The sequence below is a fragment of the Salminus brasiliensis genome, chromosome 23 (assembly GCF_030463535.1).
Source record: "Salminus brasiliensis chromosome 23, fSalBra1.hap2, whole genome shotgun sequence".
NCBI classification, from domain to species: domain Eukaryota; kingdom Metazoa; phylum Chordata; class Actinopteri; order Characiformes; family Bryconidae; genus Salminus; species Salminus brasiliensis.
Window position 1 is genome coordinate 12,749,036 of NC_132900.1, and position 27,788 is coordinate 12,776,823.

Here is a 27,788-nt window from a genome sequence, read left to right on the forward strand (position 1 = left end):
ATATATATGAGTGTTTACAAATTAGATTTGGGTCAAAATTGAAACCTGCAGGAAATACACTAAATTAAAAGTATTGGGATACAGGTGTCTCATTCAGTGCCATTGCCACAATTGTGCAGTCTGCTTTTACACACATTAGAGGAAGAGTAGGTTGCTCTAAAGAGCTCACTGAATTCCAGTGTGGTTCTGTAACAGGATGCCATCTCTGCAACAAGTCAATGAGGACAACTATGAGTGGTATTAGTGAAAAGTGGACGCGTTTAGGAGCCTCAGCCATCAATATATCAATAACCCGGCCTTGACGTGGCAGACCAAGCAAAGTTACAGGGTGTTCTTGTGAAACGTCATCAGTTGCATCCCCAGTACTGCTCTATTCAAAAGCTCACATCCTGCCAAGTACACTCCAAATGCCAGGATGTGTTCTTGATCCGCCCTAGTTATCGAGGCTGCATCAGGACATGACTTGTGTGGACTTGGCCCAGCCAAATATCCCAGAATGCATTACACACCACGCTGCTGTTCTAAGTGCAAAATTACTGTACAGCATCCTTCCATCAAACTTGCCAAGTCAGCACTACCAAATACAGCAGTCTGAACTTGCCGTACTTTGTATTGAGAATCATTTGTATTGTAATTGACCTCCCATCCCCAACCAGTCTCTCATGGTTCACTTTATTCCTTGGACACAGTTTGTTACAGTAAAAGAAGCAGTGACACAAAACACTTCAGACCACTGAGACCAGAACCTTATATGCTCGGGATGCCCCGTTCCGATCAGGCCTTTTTGTAATGGGTCAGCTTTTAAGGTTCCGATCCACTTCTGAGCTTTAGGTTTGATGTAGCAGAGCGCCATCTGGTGTCCTCTATGCATCATTCACAGACATGATCCTCAGCTGCTGCAGACAAACTATTTTTTTTCATCTGTGACATTATTCCAGTGAGCAGAACCACACAGAGCTTTATTTGAACAGATGAGAGTGGTGACTAGGAAAGCACCGACCCATCTTTTTCTGTTCCGATACAGAACTTTGCATATGAGTCGGTACCCTATACCGATCCGATAAATAAATCATATACCTCACCATGTGGGAGAGACTTAAGGCATCAGGATTGACGAAATCGTTACTTTACTAACTTAGTAAAACAAACTATACCAAATGAACACAGATATAAATGAACCCAATTTCTGTTTGCTCTGTTTATTTGTCACTAAAATATAAATATAATAATTGTGCTGGACCTCGGCACAGTGTAGTCTCAGTGTAGGCTCAGGACTTTTATTTTGAAATAAGAAGTCTGTGAGACTACAGAGGAGCTAGCAGCTCCTCCCTTCTCGGTTCTCCTTATATGGAAGATGAGCTGGATTGCTCGCTGAGAAATGATGACCGGTCGTGGGCACACTTGCTGTTTGCTATGCATGTATCACATCTGTAAGTTACTCTGATCCTGAGTTATGAAGCCTAGAATACCAGCAATGCGAGTAAAATGGCTTCCGTAAAAATGGATCGGTCCCGTAGATCAGACTAATTATCTCATACCCAATCCAGCTAATTTAGTTAATAGTTTAATAGTTTTGGGACTGATATCCAATCCTAGCACCCCTAGTGGTGACGTTACCGGTTAACTGCTGCCTTATTTAAGGTGGAACGGAAAGTTCAGGGAGGAGTTTAGCTTAGAGTGGGCTTAGAGATCCTCGCTGTAAACATGACCCAGTAACAGCAAACAGCTCCCTGTTTGATAAAAAGTTAACAGGAACGGTGAAGGTCAAGTTGAGACGAAGATTTTCTGAGAAACCACTTGTAGGATTGCTAGAAAGTCAAATCCCAACATCAGTTTGTCTGTAAAAGATCTTTATAAAGAGTTTTAGTATGCAGTGATATTTGCAGAAATATGACATTAATGGACATCTCTCCAACTGTTAAGCATGCGGGTGTTTGATCCTGCTTTGCGTTTGTGTTGCAGCCAGTGGCACAGAGAACACTGCACTGGAAGCAAACATCACACCGTCTGTGAAAAAGCTGAAGCTGAAAAGAGCTTCTGCAGAAGGAAAATGACCCTAAACACACCTCCAAATCTGCAATGGACTACTTTAATAGGCACAAGCTGAAGGTTTTGCCATGGCCCTCACAGTCCCCTGACCTTAACATCATCAAAAAACTGTGTACTGACCCCAAAAGAGCCTTTGCAGAAAGACGACCCAAAGATCTCACAGAATGGGTGAAATTCCCCCAAACAAGACCCTTAGCTGCTACAAAAAAGTGCTTTTGTGATGTGCGGCCCACGCTCGCGATCGGCTGAGGCAACAAGGGGACCTCGAGAAATTTGGGCTGAAGTTCTGGGGGGCTCTAAGCTGATGGGACCGGTAGCCAGAACCCCCCTTTCCAAGCAGAGGTTGAGCATAATTCGGACTATCAGGAGGAACAGGGGCGGTGGTGGGCTGTGAATGTCTGTCACGAGAAGGAGAGGGGTGGTTTTATAGTGTGTGTGTGGTAATGGAGAGGAGGGGTTTGGATGTGGTCCTTTTCCCAAACTTTTGGTTATTATACAACTCCATTACAAGCTACAATAGTTGCCAAAAGAGGAACTACCAAGTACTGAACATCCAGGATAGCCAAATCTTTTCTTCAGGTTATTGAAACTGATAAGATCGGATAATAAAACACTCATGTTTAAAATATTAAAGAAATATTAAAGAATTCATCATTAAGTTTTTGATATTTGGAAATGATATTATTAAGTATTCCACTGTGTATAAATACTCACATTTTCATTTTCAACTTTAGTCAGGTGCACTAATTCAGGTTTAAGGCGAGACTGATGGGAAAGTATAGCCTCGGGCCTCAAAAAGTAGCTCTGGACGGCCCTGCCCTTCAGACTTGGTGAGTGGGCTGGTTTTCACATACCTGACAGTGAAAACAGCATGACAACAAGTTTAAACCTGGGTGCACCAAGTCTGAACAGCAGCACCGGCCTCAGAAACACGCAAGAAGGAGTCGTGGTTACAAGCCAGAGTACACAGGAAGAATGTAGGAGGGGCCTGAGTGAGAGAGTAGGAGAGTGAGAGAGTGAGAAAGTGAGAGACTTTGATAGTTGGAAGCAGGTCACTCAGAGTTTACTCTGAGTTTTTTTACTTGTTCTCTAAAGGATTCAACTCGGATTCTGGTCAAAACCACGTTAAGCAAGTGATCTGCCCCTGGGGAATGAATAATGTGTGAATTCTCCTCAGGTAGTTTCTGAAGTCAGGCTTATTATCTTTGAGGACTTGGAGAACAGCAGGTGCGAAGGCAAGAAACTAAGGTATGTTCTGATTCTCATGCTCAAACCCGAACCTCCTGTGTTTAGTAGTTCTTGATTTCTGAATGGAATTTGGTTGTTCTGCTGTGAACCTTATATTCCCTCCTTCCTGAGCAAATCACACACACTGCTTAAGAGGAGATCAAAACTCGTCACTAATCTCACCTCGCATGTGCCTAGAAACCCACTGCTGACATAGAAGACCCGTTCTAATGCAGGTCCCCATTCAGGGGAAGCTTAAGCCTTCTGTAGCCTGGCAGGTCTGCATTAAGGCCTTTAGAAAGTATCTAACTGAATTGTGCAGGAGTTGCTTACAGCTGCATATTAGCGCTCCTTTTAATCAAAGCGGGTGGCGCACTGCGGCCCTGGAAGGTGGATATCCTGAATGTGACCCACCCTGCACTCTGCTTCCTGTCTAGATTTCACTCACCGCTCTGATATCAGAGTTAATGTTTAATCCGTGTTTGAGGTTCAGACCTCGTTAGTCAGTGGAACACCTGCATGTTAGGATGTGTACGCATCAAACATGTCAAAGCAGGAGTGGTGAATGATTCATTTCGATTTGGCTGGAACATAACCAGCTCTGATTTTCAGCCTTAAGTTGGATGGTACGGCAAAAAAAATCAAGTACGGGGGAGGTCATTCTTCTACAGCAGGATACAGTTAGATTTACAGACCTAAAAATACTGAATTTATGGAAATGTACTAAATATACAGAACTAAACATACTGAATTTACAGAAATGCACTACATATACAGAACTAAACATACTGAATTTACAGAAATGCACTAAATATACAGAACTAAACATACTGAATTTACAGAAATGCACTAAATATACAGAACTAAACATACTGAATTTACAGAAATGTACTAAATATGTAGAACTAAACATACTGAATTTACAGAAATGCACTAAATATACAGAACTAAACATACTGAATTTACAGAAATGCACTAAATATACAGAACTAAACATACTGAATTTACAGAAATGTACTAAATATACAGAACTAAACATACTGAATTTACAGAAATGTACTAAATATACAGAACCAAACATACTGAATTTACAGAAATGTACTAAATATGCAGAACTAAACATACTGAATTTACAGAAATGTACTAAATATGCAGAACTAAACATACTGAATTTACAGAAATGTACTAAATATGTAGAACTAAACATACTGAATTTACAGAAATGTACTAAATATGTAGAACTAAACATACTAATTTACAGAAATGTACTAAATATACAGAACTAAACATACTGAATTTACAGAAATGCACTAAATATACAGAACTAAACATACTGAATTTACAGAAATGTACTAATTATGTAGAACTAAACATACTGAATTTACAGAAATGCACTAAATATGTAGAACTAAACATACTGAATTTACAGAAATGTACTAAATATGCAGAACTAAACATACTGAATTTACAGAAATGTACTAAATATGTAGAACTAAACATACTAATTTACAGAAATGTACTAAATATGCAGACACATTCTGTATAGTATGTTTCACACCTTCCCAAATGTGGCCAATCGTTCAAAGCACATTTTGTGTAAGGTCAGTGTATTTAGGGATACACATGATGAAGAATACTTCTGTACATTAGTAATAGAAATACACGTTTCAACTGTACCTACTATAGTAATACTCTACATAGTATAATAATATCTCATATAATATGTATATATTACTTACAGAATATATATACATATAGTGTATAGCACCAAAAAGGGTTCCACTCTTGTTACAAGTCAAAGAACAGAAATGATTTCAGTGCTTTTTCAAGATGTTCACTCTGTGTTGCAACAATAGTCCCATAATATTCAAATCTGTTATCAGTTTGGTCACATTGTGGAATTGCCATAGTGTGCAAACATGTCCTCATACCCAGTCATGGTCGTTCGCTGCATTGTGTGCTTAGGGAGTGTCCGATACATACTTTTGTTACTCTCTCACACACACACGCTCCCCTAAACCTAGCCACATACTGGACACTGTATAATCTGTCATATGTCATATTACACATACTCTCACTCCATTCCCAGATGGATATGAAGGGGGTGTTGGTTTCAGCTCTGGTGGGAGTCCTGTGCTTCACCATTGCTGAGCTAGGTAAGTTCCTCTACTTCAGTGCTTTTGAATTGTAGTTCCTACAGAATAGGTCAAATTCAGAGAATTAAAAAAAAAAAAAATCACCACTGTTTAAAAAAGGTTTGTTTTCTGGCTATTGCTAAGTCTCAACCGCTTTAGCGCTTTATTGTTTACAGTAAATTATTATTTTTTTGAAGCTTCCCATGAGTGAAATTGGGTGTCAAATTGCTTAATTATTGATAAACGTGGTCTTGTTCTCAACCCCCTGTCCCTGGAGTACATGCCCTGCCTTAGTTGCCCTACCCACACCTGGCCACCTATAGTTATGGTCCCGCTACGAATCTTAGGCCACATTTCTATTGTATTGAGTGTGTAGGACCCACTCTGAATCCCATTCTGAATCCATTGGCATTAATGTGGAGTTGGTCCCATATTTGCAGCTCTAACAGCAGGTTTGGAATATTGCAGTTATTGATGCAGCAGAGAGTTGGGGGCTTTTCTGCACTATGCTCCTCAGCATTAGGCGACCCAGCTCTGTAACTTTAGATGGTCTGACACTTCGTGGCTGAGTAGCTGTAGTTCCTTAACGCCTCCACTTTTCAATAATACCACTCACAGTTCTCAACTGATGAAATTTCACCAACTGATTTGTTACAATGGTAGCATCCTATTACAATACCATGCTGGAATTCAGTGAGCTCTTCTGTCTGTTTTATTGAGTGAAAATGCTAACAGCTAATGACAACACAGCTAAACTGTTTGTAATAGCCAATGCAGCACTGGATTAAAAAGTTGTCAGTGTCCATTTACTCATAGCTAGCCCACATTATTTATATCTCAACACACATTAGCTCAAATACTACTAGCAAATCTGTAGGTATGCCCCCCACTACGGATCTTAAGACACATTTCTATGATTTACATTTGGGTGTGTTGGAATTAGAACAGAACTTAAAACGTAGACTGATTGTGGGTTCTGAAGTGCTAAGATACACTACATGGACAAAAGTATTGGGACACCTAAACATTACACCTTTTATGAGCTTTTATGACATCCCATTCTAAATCTATAGGCATTAATATGGAGTTGCCCCCCCCCCCCACCCCTCCCTTCATAGTTTTAATAGCCAATGCAGCACTGGATTAAAAAGTTGACAGTGTTTATTAACTTATAGCTGGCCCACATTATTTATATCAAGTACTTTAAGCAGAAGTAGCCAATGCCAGTCATGTAGTAGGAATAAAACTACTCTGATTCTGATTCTGAATTACTCCAGTCATACAACGAAACATTCTTATTTTCATTTGCTACCATTTTTGTGGTGTGTAACTGAGCAAACCCTAAAAAACTGTTGCTTGGTTTTACATATGAATGTTTTGTTTCCTTCCTCTTTGCCTCCTCTTCTTAAGATGCTGCAACTGAGGGTAATGAATGCACAAAGGCTGCTGCTCTCTCCTGTGGGGACTGCATTAGAGTTGGACAGCAGTGTGGATGGTGTTCCAAAGAAGTACATTTTCTTTTCCAGCTTTTATAAACTTTCCTCTTAACTAGATAAGTTCATTCTGACAGTCCAGTAGAACTGACCTATGACCCTTGACAAAAAAGATCTTGTTTCAGACAACGCCAGTCCAAATGGTTTGTCATGGCTGCTGGTTAATGATCTTTAAGTCCAAAAGTCAGTGTCTGTAACGAATCTACATTGAAATACTACAGAATTGGTTACAGCACAATGTAAAGTAGTGGCAAGAGTAGAATGAGTACAGAGAAACTGTGTTTAAAGCAACAATATGTAACATTTTTACCTTTAAATAGTAGCTTTAAAATCATGGTGATGCTCCACTGGCCTTTAATATGGAGAATAGCATTGCTGTCGTTGCTATTCTGGACTCTGCACGCTGCTAACTATACTATGTAGCTTTGGAAAAAGGGGCTGGACAACACTTGCAACAACTGGGTACTGCTGCATAACCTGGTCATATTTGTGAACAAATTCGCTAATGTTACCTGTACCATGTCAGTCCATATGCTACTTTAACTTTCACTGCCGGTTCTCTGCTTTTGGGGTGGTTAAAAGCACAAATTACATGTCCTGACTGTAGGGGGAGCCCAGGAGAAGAAATGTCAATTTTCCATAGAGTAGCTTTAAATCAGCTTTATGGGAGAATTGGTATTTCCTGCTCTTGGGCACCCCCTACAGTCAGCACATGTAATTTTGAGCTTGAGCCACCCCTGAATGACACGCTTCTCATATGCATTTCCGGACAAGCTGAGAGATACAAAACCGTCACTGAAAGAAGCATGTGGACTGATGTGGTACAGTAATATTACCAAATTTTACACAATTATGACTCAGGTTAAGCTGCGTTACTCTGTTCTTGTGAGCGCTGTCCTGCCGATTTCTCCCAAGTTATAGTGCAGTGTGCTATGATAGACACTATTCTCGCTATTACAGTCAGTAGAGAATCACAATGATTTTAAAGCTGTCAATTTAAGGTAGGTGTGTTTAAGACACCAGATCATTATCAGTAGCAATAGCAGCCTCTTATAAGTGTCATTTCCTTTTGTCAAAATAAGCTTCATCTACACAAAACCTCTTCCTTCTTACACTGACCCAGTGTTCCTCAGCAGACATCACTGACAGGGTGATTATTGGATGATTGAAATATGTGCACTGTTCAGATCAGTTCCCCTGCTACTTAACCACTTGTTTTGAGGAAGTGGTCTACCTGCTTGCTCTGTTGACATGTTTATCATGACTGCAGGACTACAAGTCTTCCCGATGTGATGAGATTCAGGCTCTGCTCGAGAAGGGTTGCCCGAGCATCAGTGTGGAGAACCCCAGAGGCAATGTTTCAATCAATGAGAACAAACCCGTCACAAATCGCAGAAAAGACGTGGCAGAGAAACTGAAGCCGGACGAAATCACTCAGATTCAGCCTCAGAAGCTCACGCTCAGGCTGAGAGCAGGTACACATCTTAACTTAACACGCTGGAACTAGAACAGGAACCGAGAACTAGTTCAAGACAATGCTGACTGCAAAATTGCATACACTACACTATCCAGGGTGCATACATCTCAGTCTGCATTATATTATCTAGTTCATCGTTGCTGTTATGCAAAAACCCTGTTTCTTCATTTTTCCTGTTTTTTACTTTTTGAGATACTATGAATCTGGCAGTTGTTCTTTACATTGTTTTAAAATTTCATGACGAATGAACATGACAAATGGACATGACGAATGGACATTGACTTTGAAAGAAGGTTTTTCCTCTCCTGTAAAGTTCCTATTTTGGAGATACAAGCATAAAGTACACTAGCCATTATACAGTACATTTCAGTCAAGTAAAGTCAAGTCAAGTCAAGTGGGTTTATTGTCATTTCAACTACATACAGAGTACACAGTGAAACGAAACAACGTTCCTCCAGGACCATGGTGCAACATAGACAGTGCATACAAAACACAAGTGCAACACAATACAAGTGAAGACAGACAACACAACACAGCACAGACAGAGAATAATAAATAATTGGCGATAGTGTGCAAATTATGCAGTGTGTAATAAATATTGAGTCCAGTGAGGTAGTAAAGTTATTAGTGCAAATGCTTTGTGCAAAAATGCTTCCCATTTTTATCTGGGGTAAATGGTTGGAGAGAGAGAGAGAGAGAGAGAGAGAGAGAGAGAGAAAGAGAGAGAGAGTGTGTGTGGGTGTAACAGAAAAAGACATCAGTTCAGAAGTTGAGTTGAGTTGAGATGTTTGATGCCTTGGGGGAAGAAGCTATTGCAGAGTCTGGTCGTGTTGGACCGGATGCTGCGGTACCTTCTTCCTGATGGCAGGAGGGAGAACAGTCTGGATCATTATATCCTTTCTATGTATTTTAACATTAAATGTAATGACTAGATATGCAAATTGTACTTCAGTAATTGAGAACTTTTGTTTGTATTATAGACAACCAATGAGCTTTATTATGGTTTGTGTTTAATTACAGAAAATGCTAAAATTCCTTTTTGACACAAAATGCCCTAATAATACCCTTTACTTGTTTCTAAGGCATACGTCAGTAGAGTTTGATTGGAAGCTTAATGCCCCTGTATACATTTACCATGGACCCTACATTTCTATATTCAATAAAATATTCAAACAGAATATAAAATCTGATTCACTGTATGTGTTGTTTAAAATATGTATTGTAAAATATGTATGTATATATATGTATATTTATATACATATATAAATTATATATACATAAATATGTATATTTATTTAATATGTATATTAAAATATGTATGCACTTTCAAGCATAACTAGTGACAATTAATCACAGCAGTGCTTTATACACTTGCTTTTTATTTTTATTTTCTATCAGATTTGAAACACTTAAACTTCCATTCAAAGAAACCTCTACATTGCATATTTGGAAAAATAATAAGAAGCAGATGTATAAATTAAATAAATTGAGATTAGTATGAGCTTAATCAGATTAAACTCAGACAAGAAGCTATTTAATATTGGTTCCTACTTTAGATTTGTTATTCATCCTTCTTAAGTTATTATGTAGGCTTATTTGGAACACTTTGCTTATATTGTACATTTAACAAAAATCTGCATTTTCTTTTTTTTTGATTAATGAATAGAAAACATGCTTGATTATGTTATGATAATAACATAAGAAGAAATGTAACTTAAATATTGTGATCACATATCTGTGTCTGGTCCATTTAGAATTCGGCTTGACTTTAATTCTAATATTATCTAATAGCTATATCAGCTAGTCCTGTAGACTGTAATTGTAAAAAGACTCCAATTTAATATCAAAAGACAATTGAGTAAAATTATGTGCATTTGGATTCAAACTAAATGACAAACATGCTGTATTTGTTGTGAAGTGAAACTAGCTAGGTGTGTCAGTTGCTTCGCCCACTGCTTTGCCCACTAGACTACTCATCTCCATTAGCCAGTGTCTGAGCTGATCTTTCCTCCTTGTCTTAAATATGTCCTATAGGTGAGTCTAAGAATTTTTCCCTGAAGTTCAAGAGAGCAGAGGATTACCCTATTGACCTGTATTACTTGATGGACCTCAGTGACTCCATGACACAGGATCTACAGAATGTGAAAAATCTTGGAACCGATCTTGCCCGAGAAATGCAGGACCTCACCTCTGACCTAAGGCTCGGTGAGAACTGAGGTTGTAGTACAGTACACTGCTTCATTCAACAAGTTCTAAACACTTCTGACAAGCTTAACATTCCTCACGCTGACCGATATTCACAGAATTCATGACATTGTTGATAAAGTTGATAAAGAGATGTTCTGTGGGTATGTGTGTATGGGGCCTGTCAGAAACAGCCCTGCAGACAGCACACATGCTTTAACATGCCTCTCATTGGCAGGGTTTGGTTCATTCCTGGAGAAGCTGGTGATGCCCTTCGTCATGACCACCCCGATAAAGCTTGCAAACCCGTGTGCTCCGCTGTCCTGCACACGGCCCTTCAGCTACAAGAACGTCCTGAACCTTACCAGCAACGGCCAAGAATTCACTAACATCGTCAGCCTTCAGAAAACCTCTGGAAACTTGGACTCCCCTGAGGGGGGATTCGATGCTATCATGCAGGCTGCTGTTTGTAAGGTGGGTAACTTTATTCAGTCATCAGACTATGTCCGCTGTATTACCTAGTCAAAGACACTATTATAAACACTGCAGACTGTAGTGTAGAGACCGTCTGCTGCAATTTCTGTGATATATCATAAAGCACTGCAAAAGGGTATTGCCAAATAGTCCGTTTATTTAAAAATGCAACAGATGCATATCTGCAAGAGCTAAAGCACTGAACCCCATAATCGAATCTAGCACACTTTACTAAACCTATAATCTGCTCTAGTACTCTTTACTGAACCCCCTAATATAATCTAGCACACTTTATTAAACCTATACTCTGCTCTAGCACACTTTACCAAACCCCATAAATTAATCTAGCACACTTTATTAAACCTATACTCTGCTCTAGCACACTTTACCAAACCCCATAAATTAATCTAGCACACTTTACTAAACCTATACTCTGCTATAGCACACTTTACCAAACCCCATAAATTAATCTAGCACCATTTATCAAACCTATACTCTGCTCTAGCACACTTTACTAAACCCCATAAATTAATCTAGCACACTTTACTAAACCTATAGTCTGCTCTAGCACAATTTACTAAACCTATAATCTGCCCTAGCACTCTTTACTGAACCCCATAATCTGATATATTGCATTTATTAATCTGATGTATGCCATCTGAATCCTATAATCTGATCTATGCTAATTTTACTAAACCTATAATCTGCATTAATACATTTTGATAGTCTCAATCTCATTCTCGTAATCTGATTTAGAACCATATCAAACCTGTAACCTGATCTAACACATCTTCTGAACCCCCTAATCTGATCTAGCACACTTTACCGAACCCCATAATCTGATCTGGCACTTTACAAAATGTCAAATATGCTTTAGCACACTTTTCTTTCTGCTGTAGCGCACATGCTGAATCTGTACACTGTTGTGTTACACCTAACTGAACCTATAATCTACAATAGCATACTTTACCAAATGCATAATCTGCCACAGTATACTTTACTGAATCCCACTATATGATATAGCACATCAAAACCTGTTTTGGCATACTTTATTGAACCCCATAATCTGATCAGCAAACCCAAACACATAATACATAGAACATGATCAATAATCAAACCAGTAATGTCAGCAGGCCAATAGAGTGGAATTTATTCTCATTGAAAGACAGACTAAAAAGTAAAGATTAAAAAAAACTAATAGAATTGATCAAATTAATATTAACAGTAACAGTAACTACTATAAATGTTCTAGTAATCACTATGAGACTAATATGTAAGTTATGTACTTGGTTTGTTGCATGAGGGTTTTTAGGAAATGGTTACTTTATGTGTAACTGAAAAAGTCAAGGGTCACATGATTGTGTGGTTTCTCACCTACTGTTATTGCTGATTCTGTTTGCAACAAATTTAGACTAGAATTTTTTTGTAGTTTCTATTCCGGCCTTCTTGTCCTCCATAACAAATGAGGCTTTGGCAAGTTTTTGGGAATACATATTCAGAATAAAGAAATTATATATCTGTATTTAGTCAGAGTTGCATTTTGAAAGGCAGTATTCAGAACAGTTATTTATTTTTCTAGTTTCACTTATAGTGCCTTTGTTTTTATGTTCATGTTCATGCTGTTTAATTCTAATGAGCTGTGTTCTGCTACACCATACATATTGTATGAGGTTGTATGAAAAAGTGGTTGCGGATCAGTTATTTATCTCAGTGTAACTGAGCTCTACTAAAGCATGAGTAGACTGATAAATCACTGTGCTGATCAGTTATTTATCTCAGTGTAACTGAGCTCTACTAAAGCCAGAGTAGACTGATAAATCATTGTGCTGATCAGTTATTTATCTCAGTGTAACTGAGCTCTACTAAAGCCAGAGTAGACTGATAAATCACTGTGCTGATCAGTTATTTATCTCAGTGTAACTGAGCTCTACTAAAGCCAGAGTAGACTGATAAATCATTGTGCTGATCAGTTATTTATCTCAGTGTAACTGAGCTCTACTAAAGCCAGAGTAGACTGATAAATCACTGTGCTGATCAGTAATTTATCTCAGTGTTACTGAGCTCTACTAAAGCATGAGTAGACTGATAAATCACTGTGCTGATCAGTTATTTATCTCAGTGTAACTGAGCTCTACTAAAGCCAGAGTAGACTGATAAATCTCTGTGCTGATCAGTTATTTATCTCAGTATAACTGAGCTCTACTAAAGCCTGAGTAGACTGATAAATCACTGTGCTGATCAGTTATTTATCTCAGTGTTACTGAGCTCTCCTAAAGCCTGAGTAGACTGATAAATTACTGTGCTGATCAGTTATTTATCTCAGTGTTACTGAACTATACTAAAGCATTAATAGACTGATAAATCACTGTGCTGATCAGTTATTTATCTCAGTGTTACTGAGCTCTACTAAAGCATTAATAGACTGATAAATCACTGTGCTGATCAGTAATTTATCTCAGTGTTACTGAGCTCTACTAAAGCATGAGTAGACTGATAAATCACTGTGCTGATCAGGTATTTATCTCAGTGTTACTGAACTCTACTAAAGCCTGAGTAGACTGATAAATCACTGTGCTGATCAGTTATTTATCTCAGTGTTACTGAGCTCTTCTAAAGCCTGAGTAGACTGATAAATCACTGTGCTGATCAGTTATTTATCTCAGTGTTACTGAGCTCTACTAAAGCATGAGTAGACTGATAAATCACTGTGCTGATCAGTTATTTATCTGTGTTACTGAGCTCTTCTAAAGCCTGAGTAGACTGATAAATCACTGTGCTGATCAGGTATTTATCTCAGTGTTACTGAGCTCTACTAAAGCCTAAGTAGACTGATAAATTACTGTGCTGATCAGTTATTTATCTCAGTGTTACTGAGCTCTACTAAAGCATGAGTAGACTGATAAATCACTGTGCTGATCAGTTATTTATCTCAGTGTAACTGAGCTCTACTAAAGCCTGAGTAGACTGATAAATCACTGTGCTGATCAGTTATTTATCTCAGTGTTACAGAGCTCTACTAAAGCATGAGTAGACTGATAAATCACTGTGCTGATCAGTTATTTATCTCAGTGTAACTGAGCTCTACTAAAGCATGAGTAGACTGATAAATCACTGTGCTGATCAGTTATTTATCTCAGTGTTACAGAGCTCTACTAAAGCCTGAGTAGACTGATAAATCACTGTGCTGATCAGTTATTTATCTCAGTGTTACTGAGCTCTACTAAAGCATGGCTAAACTGATAAATCTCTGTGCTGATCAGTTATTTATCTCAGTGTTACTGAGCTCTACTAAAGCCTGAGTAGACTAAAAAACTATCCTGATCATATTCTGACCTTTCTTACAATTATTTCTTACAACTTTTTAGTGGATTGTAACTGCCATCTTATTTGTTTTTTTTATTATTATTATTTAAGCTTTTGTTTATAGCATTTGTGGCATCACTTTGTGCTTTTAGGACATTGGCTGGAGGACGGCAACAAAGCTGCTGGTGTTTTCGACAGATGCTGCGTTTCATTTTGCCGGAGATGGAAAGCTAGCCGGCCTTGTGCTGCCCAATGATGGGAAATGCTACCTGGAAAACAACATGTACACCAAGAGTGATTACTTTGTAAGTGTGTGTTACATTTAAATCACTTTGGAGCACAGATACACCCTGGAGCTCAAGGCCTGTACAGCAGTTAGCAATGCCAATTATTACTGCAAGATGCCCCTGTCTGAGCCATGAAGACACTTAGGTAAAATAAAAGTCTGAGAGACTAGCTGTCTAATTTCTTTATAGTCCACTACATTTGGTCTTAAATAAAGTGTTTAAGCTAAAATTGTTTTGTTTTGTTTTTTATTCAGACTTTATGTAAGTGGATCTATTGTTATTATTTTGCTTTGTATTGCAGGACTACCCCACCATCTCCCAGCTGGCTGATACTCTGAGCGAAAACAATATTCAGACCATATTTGCTGTGTCTGAAAAAGTTCAGCCTTTGTACAAGGTCTGTATACATTCCTTCCAGTCTCTTTAGTAGTTTATGAAGGCATGACATGAATTTGCTGGAGTGCTTTGTTGTTGCCACTGGTTGTTTAAAAGTTTTGCCATTTGATAGAATGGCATTAGGTATCTTATTTAATAGATTGCCTGTTCTCCACAATGCATTTTTACATCTCCACAATGCACACTGTTGCTTATTTGCACGTCTATGAATATTACATGTTTCGATGCATTGTTTTGCCCCTAACTGTCATTAGTACACTATTTATTTGGTAGAACACTGAACACCTTCAAGGTAATAAGCAGTGTCTCATAATTTAAAGGGAGAGGCACTCAAACCGGCTGTTTTGCACAGGTCTGTTGTAGACAGAGTGAGAAGATTGCTGTTGGTGCTTGCTCCTTCTGTTGTTTTGACCAAAGCATTTTGACCACAGACACATTTCAAGCTCAGAGTGAAAACTCAACTGAAAAGGGCTGCTTGGACATTATTGCTGTAGCTTTTCGATTGTTGCTGATGTGCTTTTTGTGGTGGTTAAAGGTTTTTTTTAGCTCTGCTGTGTTCTGATACTCACTGTGCTCTCAGTGTGGTATCTGGTTAATGGTGTGAAAAGTCTTTTCTCTGTTTTCTCTATGAGACACGTTAGTTTTAGTCTAATGGGCTTAGTCTAGTTGTTAGTCTAGTTGTGCACAAAGTCTGTAGTTTTATATAGTGGTTGAACAAGTAACAGCAGCATCCTGTGACCGGGAACCTCATGTAATCCTTAACTCACAAATATGATCTGATTGGCTCTTGGGATCGGCTAAATTAGAGACGTATCAGCCAATTGCCAATCTCATATTTTGAAATAGTCTGAAAATTGACTTTTTTCCATGTCTAGTATGTTGTATAGCCTTCTTGGAGTCTGACTTTTGTCCATTTATATATTGTCATAAAGTCTTAATAATTAATATTACTTAATATTTTAAAGCAGCATTATGTAGCATTTTGCCTTAAAAAATCATGTTGATGCTCCACTGACTTGTAATAGGGGGAAAAGTGACCATATAAGTGCTACTCTGGACTCTGAATCACTGAATCACTAATAAAATTAGTTTAAAACCTCATGAATAGTTTTGTAGCCTTCGCCTCAATAATGCACAAAAAACATGATTTTTTTCTGCTTGTTCTGGCTACTGTACTTCTGCAGTTGGGGGAGATTTCCTCCATCAAGCTTATTAGCTCATTTGGTTGAAAGGCAGGACTTAAAGGCAGGATCATAAAAAGACATTATGTGGAGCGTTACGAGAACTCCCATTCCTATGTCAACCAGTGACCAGTCTTCTCATTTCTAACTCAGAAGGCCAGAAACTGCAATACATAACTTTAATGAAGCAGGACAGCGCTTTGCGAGAACTGCATAACACTGCACAGTCATGTATTTCTGTAATATTACTCTACCGCTTCAGTCCACTTCAGATGCCAGTTCTGTAACTCAGCTTGTAAAATGCACGTGAAAGGCATGTCCTTTAGTTGAGACTAAAGTGTTAATTCCATGAGCAATAAATACCACGTCTGAGCAATGCCATAGAAGATGTGCCAATAGCAGGTAGGAATTAGCAATGACAAAAGTGGGCAGAAAAAGTGCTTGCACATTTTGTACAATGATTTTGTACAGGAAATAATTGTAAAAACGTAACAATGCAGGAAAACATATCATTCAGCTCTGTCCAGAGACCAAGAGCCTAACAGCAATAAAATCTGAACACAAGAAAATCTGTTTTTAACAGGAGCTGTCGGACCTCATTCCCAAATCAGCAGTAGGAACTCTCTCTGCCAATTCCTCCAATGTGATCCAGCTCATTATTGATGCCTATAATGTAAGTAAACATTTAGTTATTTGAGTCAGACATTGAGCAGTTTGCTGTGAGTCCTGGAATTATTATACATTATACGTTCAGTTGAATATAATCTACCTGTGCAAACCTCGACTGATTGGATGTTCTTTGCTTGCAGTTTTCTCCCAAAAAGAAACCTTTACAATATTAATTGCGAAATCATTTTCTCCTGAAATTCCTGGATGTAATCAATAAGTGGTTTGTGAGGTTGAGTGGCAGTATTCCTTTGCTTGCTTTCTGCCACAGTCTCTTTCATCTGAGGTGATCCTGGAGAACAGCAAGCTGCCAGATGGGGTGTCCATTTCATACGTGTCCCACTGCAAGAACGGAGTCACTGGAACAGGAGACAATGGAAGAAAGTGCTCAAACATCTCCATCGGTGATGAGGTATTAACCTAGGCGTCAATTCTGATTTTCCGATCAGATTAGATCTTGACGGTTCACATTCTTTAAATGTAAGTGTAACATTTGTAAGTTGAAGTATAAATGTAACTTGTTAATAATTGTCATTATACTAATACAAGGTTGTACAGTACAGCTAATATGTAATATGTGACTAACATGTGGACCCGTGATGTGCTGTGCATGTAAATAAAGAGTACACAGGGAGCTCAGGAACATATACTAAGGGAGACCAGTCTGATTTTGTAAACAGCATCATGTGCGTAAACAGAGTGTAAAGCGCAGTAATAAGTATGGCAGCTAGTGTTTAGGTAAAAGAACGGTACACAGCTTATGTCCAGAGAGGAAGTTCAGTTAGAGTGAACAAATCTGTCCCTGAAACGGCACACATTCACACATTGATACGTTTATAAGTGCCGCCTCCATCAGCTGCCGGTGTTGGCTGATGAGGACAGCATTAAGTGCATGTGCACAGGCAAAAAGGCGTATGAACTCTGACCTGACTCTTTACTTTTATCTCGTATTCTCACGAATTGGATACGTATCTGATTCCAAAAGTGCTAAAGTGAATTTTTTTGGGGAAAAAATCTGATTTAAATCAGTTCAGCATGGTAATGGTAATGTGAACGTAGCCTTACATAATATGCATCCACCTCCTAAGTTTCTATTTGACATCATTTTTCTTTACTCCAAATGTACTCGATCATCCAAGTTAAGTTTGATTTAAAGTTGAATTTAAAAGCAGATTTAAAGCAAATATCACATTTACAAGATAAGCACAAATGAGCACCACCACCAAACTGTATTTACTAATGGGAAACTATGAACTTTCCTATGAACCCCGACTTTCCAAGTTTGGGCGGGGGAGGGGGAGTAAAAAAGTAAACATGATTAATTTTATTTATTTTAATTTGATCATATTTTAGTTATTTTGTTCTGTGACATTTATTACACCATAAGGATAACTAACCTACTATTACTACTACTAGTAATCTAATTACTAAACTACTTTAAAAGCAGTGCAAAATTGCAAAGTTGTTCCAAGTTATACCAGTGGGAGGAAAAGCCAGGACCCACTGGTGAGGTTAAAACTGAGGTTTAAAAAAATGCTTAATTTATTTTATATAACTAGATCTCTCTAAACTCTTTTTAATGGCTTTCTCTCATCCATACTTGATAAAAATCTATTAGAAACTAAAAACTACAACTGCTATCAATGCTTATTACTGGATTTGCAGTTGCAGTAATGATATATATTGTGTATATATTGTATATTATATTTGTGACAGAAAAACAGAAGTCATACACGTCATACTTACAAGCTCCACAGTCATATTAGAAACTTATGTACCTTGTGCAAATTGCATGCCTACATTATCTCAAATTCGCCTAGAACCATGTTAAATAACTCAAGTTATTTTAAAATAGACATATTTCTGTAGTTTCTCACGCTGTATTACATACTGTTATCTATTAAAAAAAAGGGCAATGTGTTATGGCCAATGTGGTGTGATTTTTTTTGGTGAATTTGGTTTATTCTGGTAAATAATTCATTTATTCACCATTCATTCAGCTCCAGAGTCGAAGCAACTAAGCCAGCTTTGGACATCACATGTTTGTTGAGTTTAGATTTCACTTTTGAAACCAGTGATGGCAACATGACACATAGGCCTTGTTTGACTTGTCTTGTAGGTCAACTTTGATGTAGTTATCACAACTAAGGGCTGTCCATCTAACGGTAAATCAGAGACGTTACACATTAAGCCGCTGGGCTTCAACGAAGAGGTGGTGGTCGTCCTAAACTACATCTGTGAGTGCGAATGTCAGAAAGATGGAATTGCTAACAGTCCAGAGTGTCACTTCGGAAATGGAACCCTGGAGTGTGGCATATGCAGGTGGGAGATACATTAGTCTATGTTGTGATGTTTTGCCATCTTATCATCAAATCCTGGTTACTATTTAAATGTTTGAATTTTATTGCTATCCTGCAAATGTACCTCTCACCAACTCACTGAAAATGTGTTACTATATATTTCATTGTTTGGTGTAGTTTGGAATATAGAGTGTATTATGGATATGAATGTCACGCCAATATTGGGCTTTCAGTGATTTCTCTGAATCACTTTTCCTAAATGTCTTTTAACTTGCTAAGATTACAACATCTCAACTCCCTGTTAGAGATCAAGATTGACTACAGCTGGTAGTTTTCCTTTACCCACATTTGAAGGGTGTGTTCAACAGCACTCATTGGGCTGACCAGGATCATCAGTTTAAACAACTGTACAAGTTAGCACAAGTTAGTGGGAGGTTTAGAGACTTTGCCATGGTCTGGAAGAAGACCCAAACTGTCACCTTCAGCTGAGTGCAAACTTATTCTGACTGTCAGGAACAACCAAGAGCCACCAAGGCACAGGCCTGCCATGAACAGAAATCTCCTCGAACATGAGCGCCACTGTTTATAGTCAAGTAAGTATTACTTCACCATAGACTAAGAGGCTGCCTTTCAAACTCTGCTGACCAAGAAAAAAGACCTGAGTGGTAAAGTCAGGCAAGACAGATTGAGCTGTTTGGCCACAGTGACTAGAGGTAGAGTAAAGGTAAGGCATTCAATTCCAAGAACTTCAGCTCTGTTTGGCTTCCAGTGGAACTGGTAAATTGCACAAACTAGATGTAGATGAATAAAGAAGGAGGAATACCACAGCATTCATCAGCCTCAAACCATCAGACGTTTAAACTTGGACACAATTGAATGCTCCAACAGGACAATGGCTAGTTAGCTTGTTACAGTCTAGAGTGAGGCCTTAACAGAAGATGAGAGTGGGTTCTCTCCCCAGACCCTCAACACCAGACACTGTATGACCACATGAACCAGTATGGACAATTTATTGTGAAATATGACTTCAGGGGTGAACATATACAGGCTAAAACAACTTAATTAAACACAACTAAACCTAAAACAAAAGACACCTGAATACACCTACCTACTACCCTAACTCCCTGCTTACAAACCAGAAGGAAAAGTAGCTAATCCAAACCAGGAGGAAAAGTAGCTAATCCAACCCAGGAGAAAAAGTAGCTAATCCAAACCAGGAGGAAAAGTAGCTAATCCAACCCAGGAGGAAAAGTAGCTAATCCAACCCAGGAGAAAAAGTAGCTAATCCAACCCAGGAGAAAAAGTAGCTAATCCAAACCAGGAGGAAAAGTAGCTAATCCAACCCAGGAGAAAAAGTAGCTAATCCAACCCAGGAGGAAAAGTAGCTAATCCAACCCAGGAGAAAAAGTAGCTAATCCAACCCAGGAGAAAAAGTAGCTAATCCAACCCAGGAGGAAAAGTAGCTAATCCAAACATGGAGGAAAAGTAGCTAATCCAAACCAGGAGGAAAAGTAGCTAATCCAAACCAGGAGGAAAAGTAGCTATTCCAAACAAGGAGGAAAAGTAGCTAATCCAAACAATGAGGAAAAGTAGCTAATCCAAGCATGGAGGAAAAGTAGCTAATCCAAACCAGGAGGAAAAGTAGCTAATCCAACCCAGGAGGAAAAGTAGCTAATCCAAACCAGGAGGAAAAGTAGCTAATCCAAACATGGAGGAAAAGTAGCTAATTAAACCCAGGAGGAAAAGTAGCTAATCCAACCCAGGAGGAAAAGTAGCTAATCCAACCCAGGAGGAAAAGTAGCTAATCCAACCCAGGAGGAAAAGTAGGGTCGTGGGGTGGACAAAGCAGGTTAAGCATTAAGACCAAGATGGCACAGTTGCTTTCCACTTTGCATCAGGAGACTGCTAAAGGGCCTGTAAATCGAGCGATGATGCATGATCGTTGTCTGATGCTGTGCCTCTGGTTTTCCTCAGGTGTAACGAGGGCCGTATCGGCAGATTGTGTGAGTGCAGCAGAGACGAGGTCAGAACAGAGGATCTGGACGCAAACTGCCGTATGAACAACAGCACGGACATCTGCAGTAACAATGGAGAGTGTGTCTGTGGAGTCTGTGAGTGCAAAATTAGAGACAACCCAGAGGAGAGATACGAGGGGAAGTTCTGCGAGTGCGACAACTTCAGTTGTGACCGATCCAGTGGCAAGCTCTGTGCAGGTACGGCTCTATAGAAGTCCTAATGAAGACAAAAGCCTATTGAGATATGTCTGTGGTATTATGACTGTTATTACTGTTTGAATAATCAGCTGAAACAAGCACAGGCTTACATTGTTCTATATAGTGCCTGACAATGGGACACTATTGTCCCTTGATATGCCCCTCCATCTGCTTCACAAGCCAATCAAATGTGATTAAAGTACACATTCCAGACTTTCCATACATTTTGTTTTCACTATGTTGAAATTACCATAATTTTGTGCAGTCCTTTTCATTTCAGGGACATTTGGTTTCACTGGTGTTTATGATTACTCAGGTGTGTTCCATTGCTTCATTAGTGCAGCCATAAGTTCAATAGGCTTTTAAGATGTAGTTGCCATTGATCAACATGACAAGAGGACAAGAGCTATGCCAATGAAAGAAGCTTTTATGAGGCTGAAAATAAGAATAAGACCATTAGAGACATCGGTCAAACCTTGGGACTACCAGAATAAACGTTGAGGAACATCATTAAGAAGAAGGATTGCACTGGTGGGCTCAATAATCTACTGTTAGGCCAGAGAAGAGCTTTTCATCTTCAGGAAAAATCCTCCAGTTTCTGTCTGACAATTCAGAAACAGCCTTTAGGAAGCTGTGTGTATTTTTCAGAGAATACTATCCACAGAAGACTGCAGGAACAGAAATACAGAGGCTACACTGCAAGATACAAACCACTAAAACAAAATGGCCAGATTACAGTTTGGAGAAATTCATTTTAAGAAAGTTGCAGAATTCTGGAAAAAGGCGAGACCAAGAATAACCTGTATTACAGTGTGGAAAGAGAAAAGTGTGGAGACAAAAATGAACTGCCCACGATCAAAATCAATACTGGCCTCTTAACCTCATTGATGAATTCTTATCGGCTCAGTTTCCAGTAAGTGACTCCAAACTCATTGGCGGTGCTTCATCCTACAGCAAGATAATGACCCCAAACATTCTTCTAAGGCAACACAGGCGTGTTTCAAAGTAAAAACAAAAAAAGCTCCTGCCAGACACCTGATTCAAGTTCAATTAAGCAGCTCTTCTGTGGACTGAGGAGAACAAGGCCCCAAAAAACAAGCAAGATACTCAGCACCTGGTGATGTCTATGAATCTCAGACTTCTAGCAGTCGTTGTATGGAAGACAGGAGACGAAGTACTAAACATGACTGCTTTAATAAACCCATCATCTGAAATGAGGGGCATTGTAAAAAAGTGTGTGCAGCTACAAAGTGTGTCTCATAAAGTGACTAGTATTTGTCTCTCTTTCCCGCTGACAGGTCATGGTCAGTGTGTATGCGGGAAATGTATCTGTGATGCCAACTACACAGGCCGGGCATGCGACTGTACTACAGACCTCCAGCCCTGCATGGCCAAAAATATGCAGCTCTGTAACGGCCACGGGACCTGCGAGTGTGGGGTGTGCAAATGCACTAACCCAAAGTACCAGGGTCCCACTTGCGAGTTGTGCCCCTCTTGTGGTGGAGTCTGTGGCGAGCACAGGTGAGAACTCATAACAACATTAGTGCTGTATAGGAGTCATTTTGTGAAAAAGGTATGAAATATAATAATAAAGTCAACAAAATATTAAGGATCACAATAAAACAAAGACACCTGTGCCAGCAAACATTGCAATTGGAAATTGTGTTCTCTCAGACTCCGCATCCTCAGCATCATGGTTCAGGATGCAAATTGGATCCTGGAATTGGGAGAGACAGCGATTTCTCATTGGCTCATCTCGTGGGTCTGATGTGGGCCTGAGACCTGCTGCTTTGGCATAAACAGCTTGGAACTCTGAACTCTTCTCTTTGACAAGAAGAAGACTCAATTCTTTTATTGCAGTAGAGAACATCCATGGCCCTCTGCTGGATGATATCAAATACCATGTCAGTCTTTGAAAACATTTGTTTATATGTGTACAACATGAACACAAATTAAAAATCCTCCAGTTTCATTACAAAACCCTTGGCACAATCCAGTGTGTTATCATCCAGTGTCTCATCTGCAATGATGTTATAAAAAAGTCTGCAGGAGGCCATCATAGTTGTTTGCCACACTGCTCACTATCTGTGATGTGAAATCCATCAAGTAGGAGCATTTTTGGGCAACCTTGAACAGCCTGCAGACTAAAGAAAAGATGTCCTCTTTGTAGATTTGGAGAAAAATGTGGCAAACCCAGAGAGTGATGCAAAAGAGATTCTGCACTCAGACAAGCATTTAACCCCCTGTGACAGCACCAGATTAGGTCTGTGTGCATAGCAATGCACAAACATTGCACTAGGGGCAATTGCCTTCACTTTGGCATGCAGACCAGTGAGGGCTGAAGCCATGACAGCAGCCCCATCGTATGTCTGTGCCACAAGTTTATCGCTCCTGAATTTTACCTGAATTTAACATGACAGAACAAAGTTGGGCACGACAAGCAGTTTCATCTCTGATCTCATCAGAAATTGCTGCTAGAGCAGAGATCAAGTCATTTTGGAAAGAATGAGACACAGCTGATGACTGGAATTTTGTGGCCAGGACAGAGTCATATTTAGATAATGTTTCTGTGAACTCCCTGTAATTCCTCTTGTTGGATGATTCACTACTCTCATCATGCCCCCTAAATGACAGCTCCTGCCGGCCAAGCCAGAAAATCACATCAACAAGGCCGTCTAGGAATGCGAGCACGATGCAGCATGTTCAACCCTGACCCTGCACAGCCAACTTAACCTTGCACATGCACTCACGTGTCCATTGCTCATTTCATGCCTTTTATATGCCCGGTCAAAGTTAGACAGATCCCCAAAACCCAATTTTGACCAGACAAAACATCATTTAAGAGGCCTGGCTAACAGGCTACATTTTCTTTGTCACAGCACCTCCAGTCAGCCAGCTAGGTTTGTCATACCAAGAGATCTGAAAAGACCTGTTGCCATTCCCTACTTTTTGCACCAAATCAGTCTTAGGTGTTGATCTGCCCTGCTGTTAAATTCTGACTTTCTCTTCGTAGGGAAGACTATCAAATGGCTTTCCGATGGTCAAGTAATTTCACCAAGAAAATACCAAGAAATGGGTTGCAGTTTGTCTTTCGACTCGAAATCCACGATGGGTGTAGTGACGGTGTAGCTCTCATAATAGCTGTCAATCAAAACAGGATTCAGCCTTTCGACTGATCCTCCAATCACCTTGCAGAAGCTCCGTGTCCAGACCCGCCCACAGCTCCATTCCATTCATAATAGATGTTATGTTATGCCACAGCACCATTTTTTAAAGTAGTGGTCCCAAACTCCCCATTGTTGAAATGCCATTCTATGCAGCCAAAGACGGTCCGGCAAAACTAAGCTTGTTTGTGTAGCTCTGTACTGTCATCCATAATGTTGTACATACTCATCATGTTCCTGCTGTGCTTTGCTTTACTGTGCAGAGAGTGTGTTAAGTGTCGTTTGAAAGACACCACAGAATCTTCCCAGTGCCCGAAGGAATGCTACTTCTTCAATCTGAGAAAGGTGAAGAAAAAGGAGGATCTTCCTCAGTCTAATGACCAGCACAACATCGAAAGTTGTAAAGAGCAGGACGATGATAGCTGCTACATCTACTTCACCTATGAAACCAACACATCCGGGGCGTACGTGGTCGTGGCAGAGACACCAGGTGAGAAATCAAGCGGGAGTCTAGGTATCGCCAGCACATTTCTATGCTTTAGCTCTAGCTTATTTAGTCTAAAATGTCATTAGTGTGATGGTGCATAGTGGGGTTGTCTGTCTACCTATTTGAAATGTATGTAAACCCTAGGTTATGATTTCATATAAAGAAGTATTGCGCATCACTTTCTTGATGTTAAAAATACCTAAAATGTCTGTTTGGTTCTAGAGTGCACCTCAGGTCCTGAGATCATTCCTATTGTGGCGGGTGTGATTGGAGGCATCGTTCTTATCGGTCTGGCCCTGCTTCTCATCTGGAAGCTTCTCATGATCATTCATGACCGCAGAGAGTTTGCAAAGTTTGAGAAGGAGAAGATGAATGCCAAGTGGGACACGGTACGTTCCTATAAAGCCAAACTACGTGTTACACACCTTTACGAGTTTTAAACAAACAATAAGACCTGTTAAATGTTCACACCTTAATAACCATACAGCTACTTTTCATCCTCACACACATAAGACCCAGAGATGATTAGTCAAACACAGAACTAACTGCTTTGTATAACTTGATAACATTCAGTGATACCATTCTCTCTACAACTACAACAGTATTTTTTAATAAACAATATAAGACCACCTCGGTGCCAGGACAGAAAAAAGTCTAGGCACTAGAGGCTTTCATACACCTTGATGGATGGCGGGTTAGGCCTTGTCATGCTTGAAGCCATCAGGTTGGGAGGGACTGGTCCATTTTTGGCTTTGTATCCCAAATCCCAAATTACACACTACTCCCTATGTAGTGTACAATGCAAGCCACAGATTCTGATTCTGAATAGAGCATTATATATTAGATATTAGTAATAGAACTGTATTTACATTTAGTCGTCAGAATGTCAGAATTTTAAATCTAGTCCATATCTGCATGCAGACGATTTATGATTTTTATGACTTATCTTATAACTTATAGCTCAATGCATGCGCTGTAACGTCACCATTTTCATAAAGCTCCGTCCTCCTCGTCTACAAGGCAACACTGAAAACAGAGTTCACAAAAATCTGGAGATCACTTTGGAGATCAACTACAAACAGCATTTCCATGTGAATGAGAGGCCAAAATACAGATAGACCTCTGTCTTTTAACAGGGCCTCAGTGGTGTAGCTAGGTGTACTGGCATAGACTGTTTTCAGTGTACGCCATTCAACTTAGTTGTTACCCACTATGCTACATCAACCACCAAATAGAAGTGTGTTGCAGTGTGTACTGTATACAATAAACATGCTGCAATAATTCTATCCACAAGTTCTTCAAATTGGCATGGTGGCCAGTGGCAAGTTTTATATCTGTAACTGTAAAAGAGATCATATATCATGAAAAAGTCTTTAAGCATTGTGATGTTTCATTTTTGCCACCTTAATATTGTATATCATAAAACACTCTGTAAATATCATGATAAAGATTTTCCACATTGCCCACCTCTCCTTTGATCATGTATGATCATTATTGATTGTCCCATTACATATTTTATATATGTAAATAATAATTTGGTACTCCAGTATTGTGTGACAAGTTAAATTCTGACAAAATACATATGTTTTTACAGACGCAGAACCCGATCTACAGAAGTGCAGTGACAACGGTTGTCAACCCCAAATATGAGGGCAAATGATGGAACTGCAGTGTTTTCAAAAGAGAAACCTTATTTCATGTTTGTCTTGTTTGTTGTTTTACATATTTTGATAAATGTGCCAAAAGATATATGTTCGTTTTTTATGTTTTTAATGTTTTTTCAATGTTTTACTTAATTTTGGTTTTGGTATTGCATATTCAATAAATAAACCGACAAATACACAAAGTATTAGGAGTACATACAGAACCCATCTTGGTTCAGATTTGGTCTGGAACTGCCTAGGGGACTGTTTTATTTGTTGTTGTCAAGGTTATTAAGAAGCTAAATTATCCAACATACAAAACATCTGTGTGAAAAAAGCAAGTAGCTGAATACTGCATGGGCTTTAGCTGCAATAACTGCAACCAACACGTCCTGAAATGTGAGATTAGCTGTTCATGTGATAGTGGTATATGAGGCTACACTTCTTTGCAGAGCCACTTTTTATCAGATATAATGGTAGGTTCTTTAAGCCTGAAATGGTCTTTTGAGGCCTTACCACAGCTTGTTCATTGTAGTCATGATATTGACATTGGCTACTCCTTTCGGTTAGCAATGCTTTTTTGTTTTGCTGCTCTCCCATGAACAACGCTTTAGCCTGGTCTAGTTATTCCTGCCAGTTCATGAATACTGAGTTTAAGTAAGGCTAGAAAGACCTGCAGTTCTGAAATTCTCCTGGAACCTTTATTGACTTCATAGGTGATCTGCTGCTGCACCCTTGGGGACATTTTGGCTGGCAGACCACTCCTGGAAAATTGACCATTGCTCTTAGGGTGTTCATGCTGTAGATAATGTATCTCACTGCGGTTTAGCGATGCTCTAGAGCCTGTAAATCTTTCTTCTGTTCATGGTCTAGTGTGCTTGTCAGTGTTGATGATGTCACTCTTGATAAACCCATATGTTTTACATTCAGCAGGGCTGACTGCTTTTAAGCTGAATTGTGTTATATCATCACTTTCCGCTATGTTTGATTATGCCTGTTGTCACATATTCACAGTACAATATATGTATGTCATTTTGCACAAAATGGTACTTTGGACAATTTGAAGGTAATATTTGTAATACATTCCAAATATTGGTGATCGCATTTGC

At 39.2% G+C, this 27,788-nt stretch overlaps 1 protein-coding gene across 1 annotated transcript in view; it reads left to right on the forward strand.

Moving 5' to 3' along the window:
- Positions 1–3,058: 3,058 nt before the first annotated feature.
- The window catches only part of LOC140545561 (integrin beta-1-like), a 24,829-nt gene continuing 99 nt past the window's right edge, over positions 3,059–27,788 (forward strand). The window contains exons 1-16 of the mRNA XM_072668374.1: positions 3,059–3,297; positions 5,366–5,432; positions 6,822–6,919; positions 8,175–8,379; positions 10,416–10,586; positions 10,804–11,039; positions 14,495–14,647; positions 14,931–15,026; positions 16,790–16,879; positions 17,144–17,284; positions 18,992–19,194; positions 21,147–21,385; positions 22,684–22,906; positions 24,813–25,039; positions 25,259–25,425; positions 26,631–27,788. The exon at positions 26,631–27,788 is cut by the window's right edge and continues 99 nt beyond it. Coding sequence (XP_072524475.1) covers positions 5,366–5,432; positions 6,822–6,919; positions 8,175–8,379; positions 10,416–10,586; positions 10,804–11,039; positions 14,495–14,647; positions 14,931–15,026; positions 16,790–16,879; positions 17,144–17,284; positions 18,992–19,194; positions 21,147–21,385; positions 22,684–22,906; positions 24,813–25,039; positions 25,259–25,425; positions 26,631–26,696 — 2,382 coding nt within the window. The 5' untranslated portion in view covers positions 3,059–3,297 and the 3' untranslated portion in view covers positions 26,697–27,788. The remainder of the gene's footprint in view (positions 3,298–5,365; positions 5,433–6,821; positions 6,920–8,174; positions 8,380–10,415; positions 10,587–10,803; positions 11,040–14,494; positions 14,648–14,930; positions 15,027–16,789; positions 16,880–17,143; positions 17,285–18,991; positions 19,195–21,146; positions 21,386–22,683; positions 22,907–24,812; positions 25,040–25,258; positions 25,426–26,630) is intronic.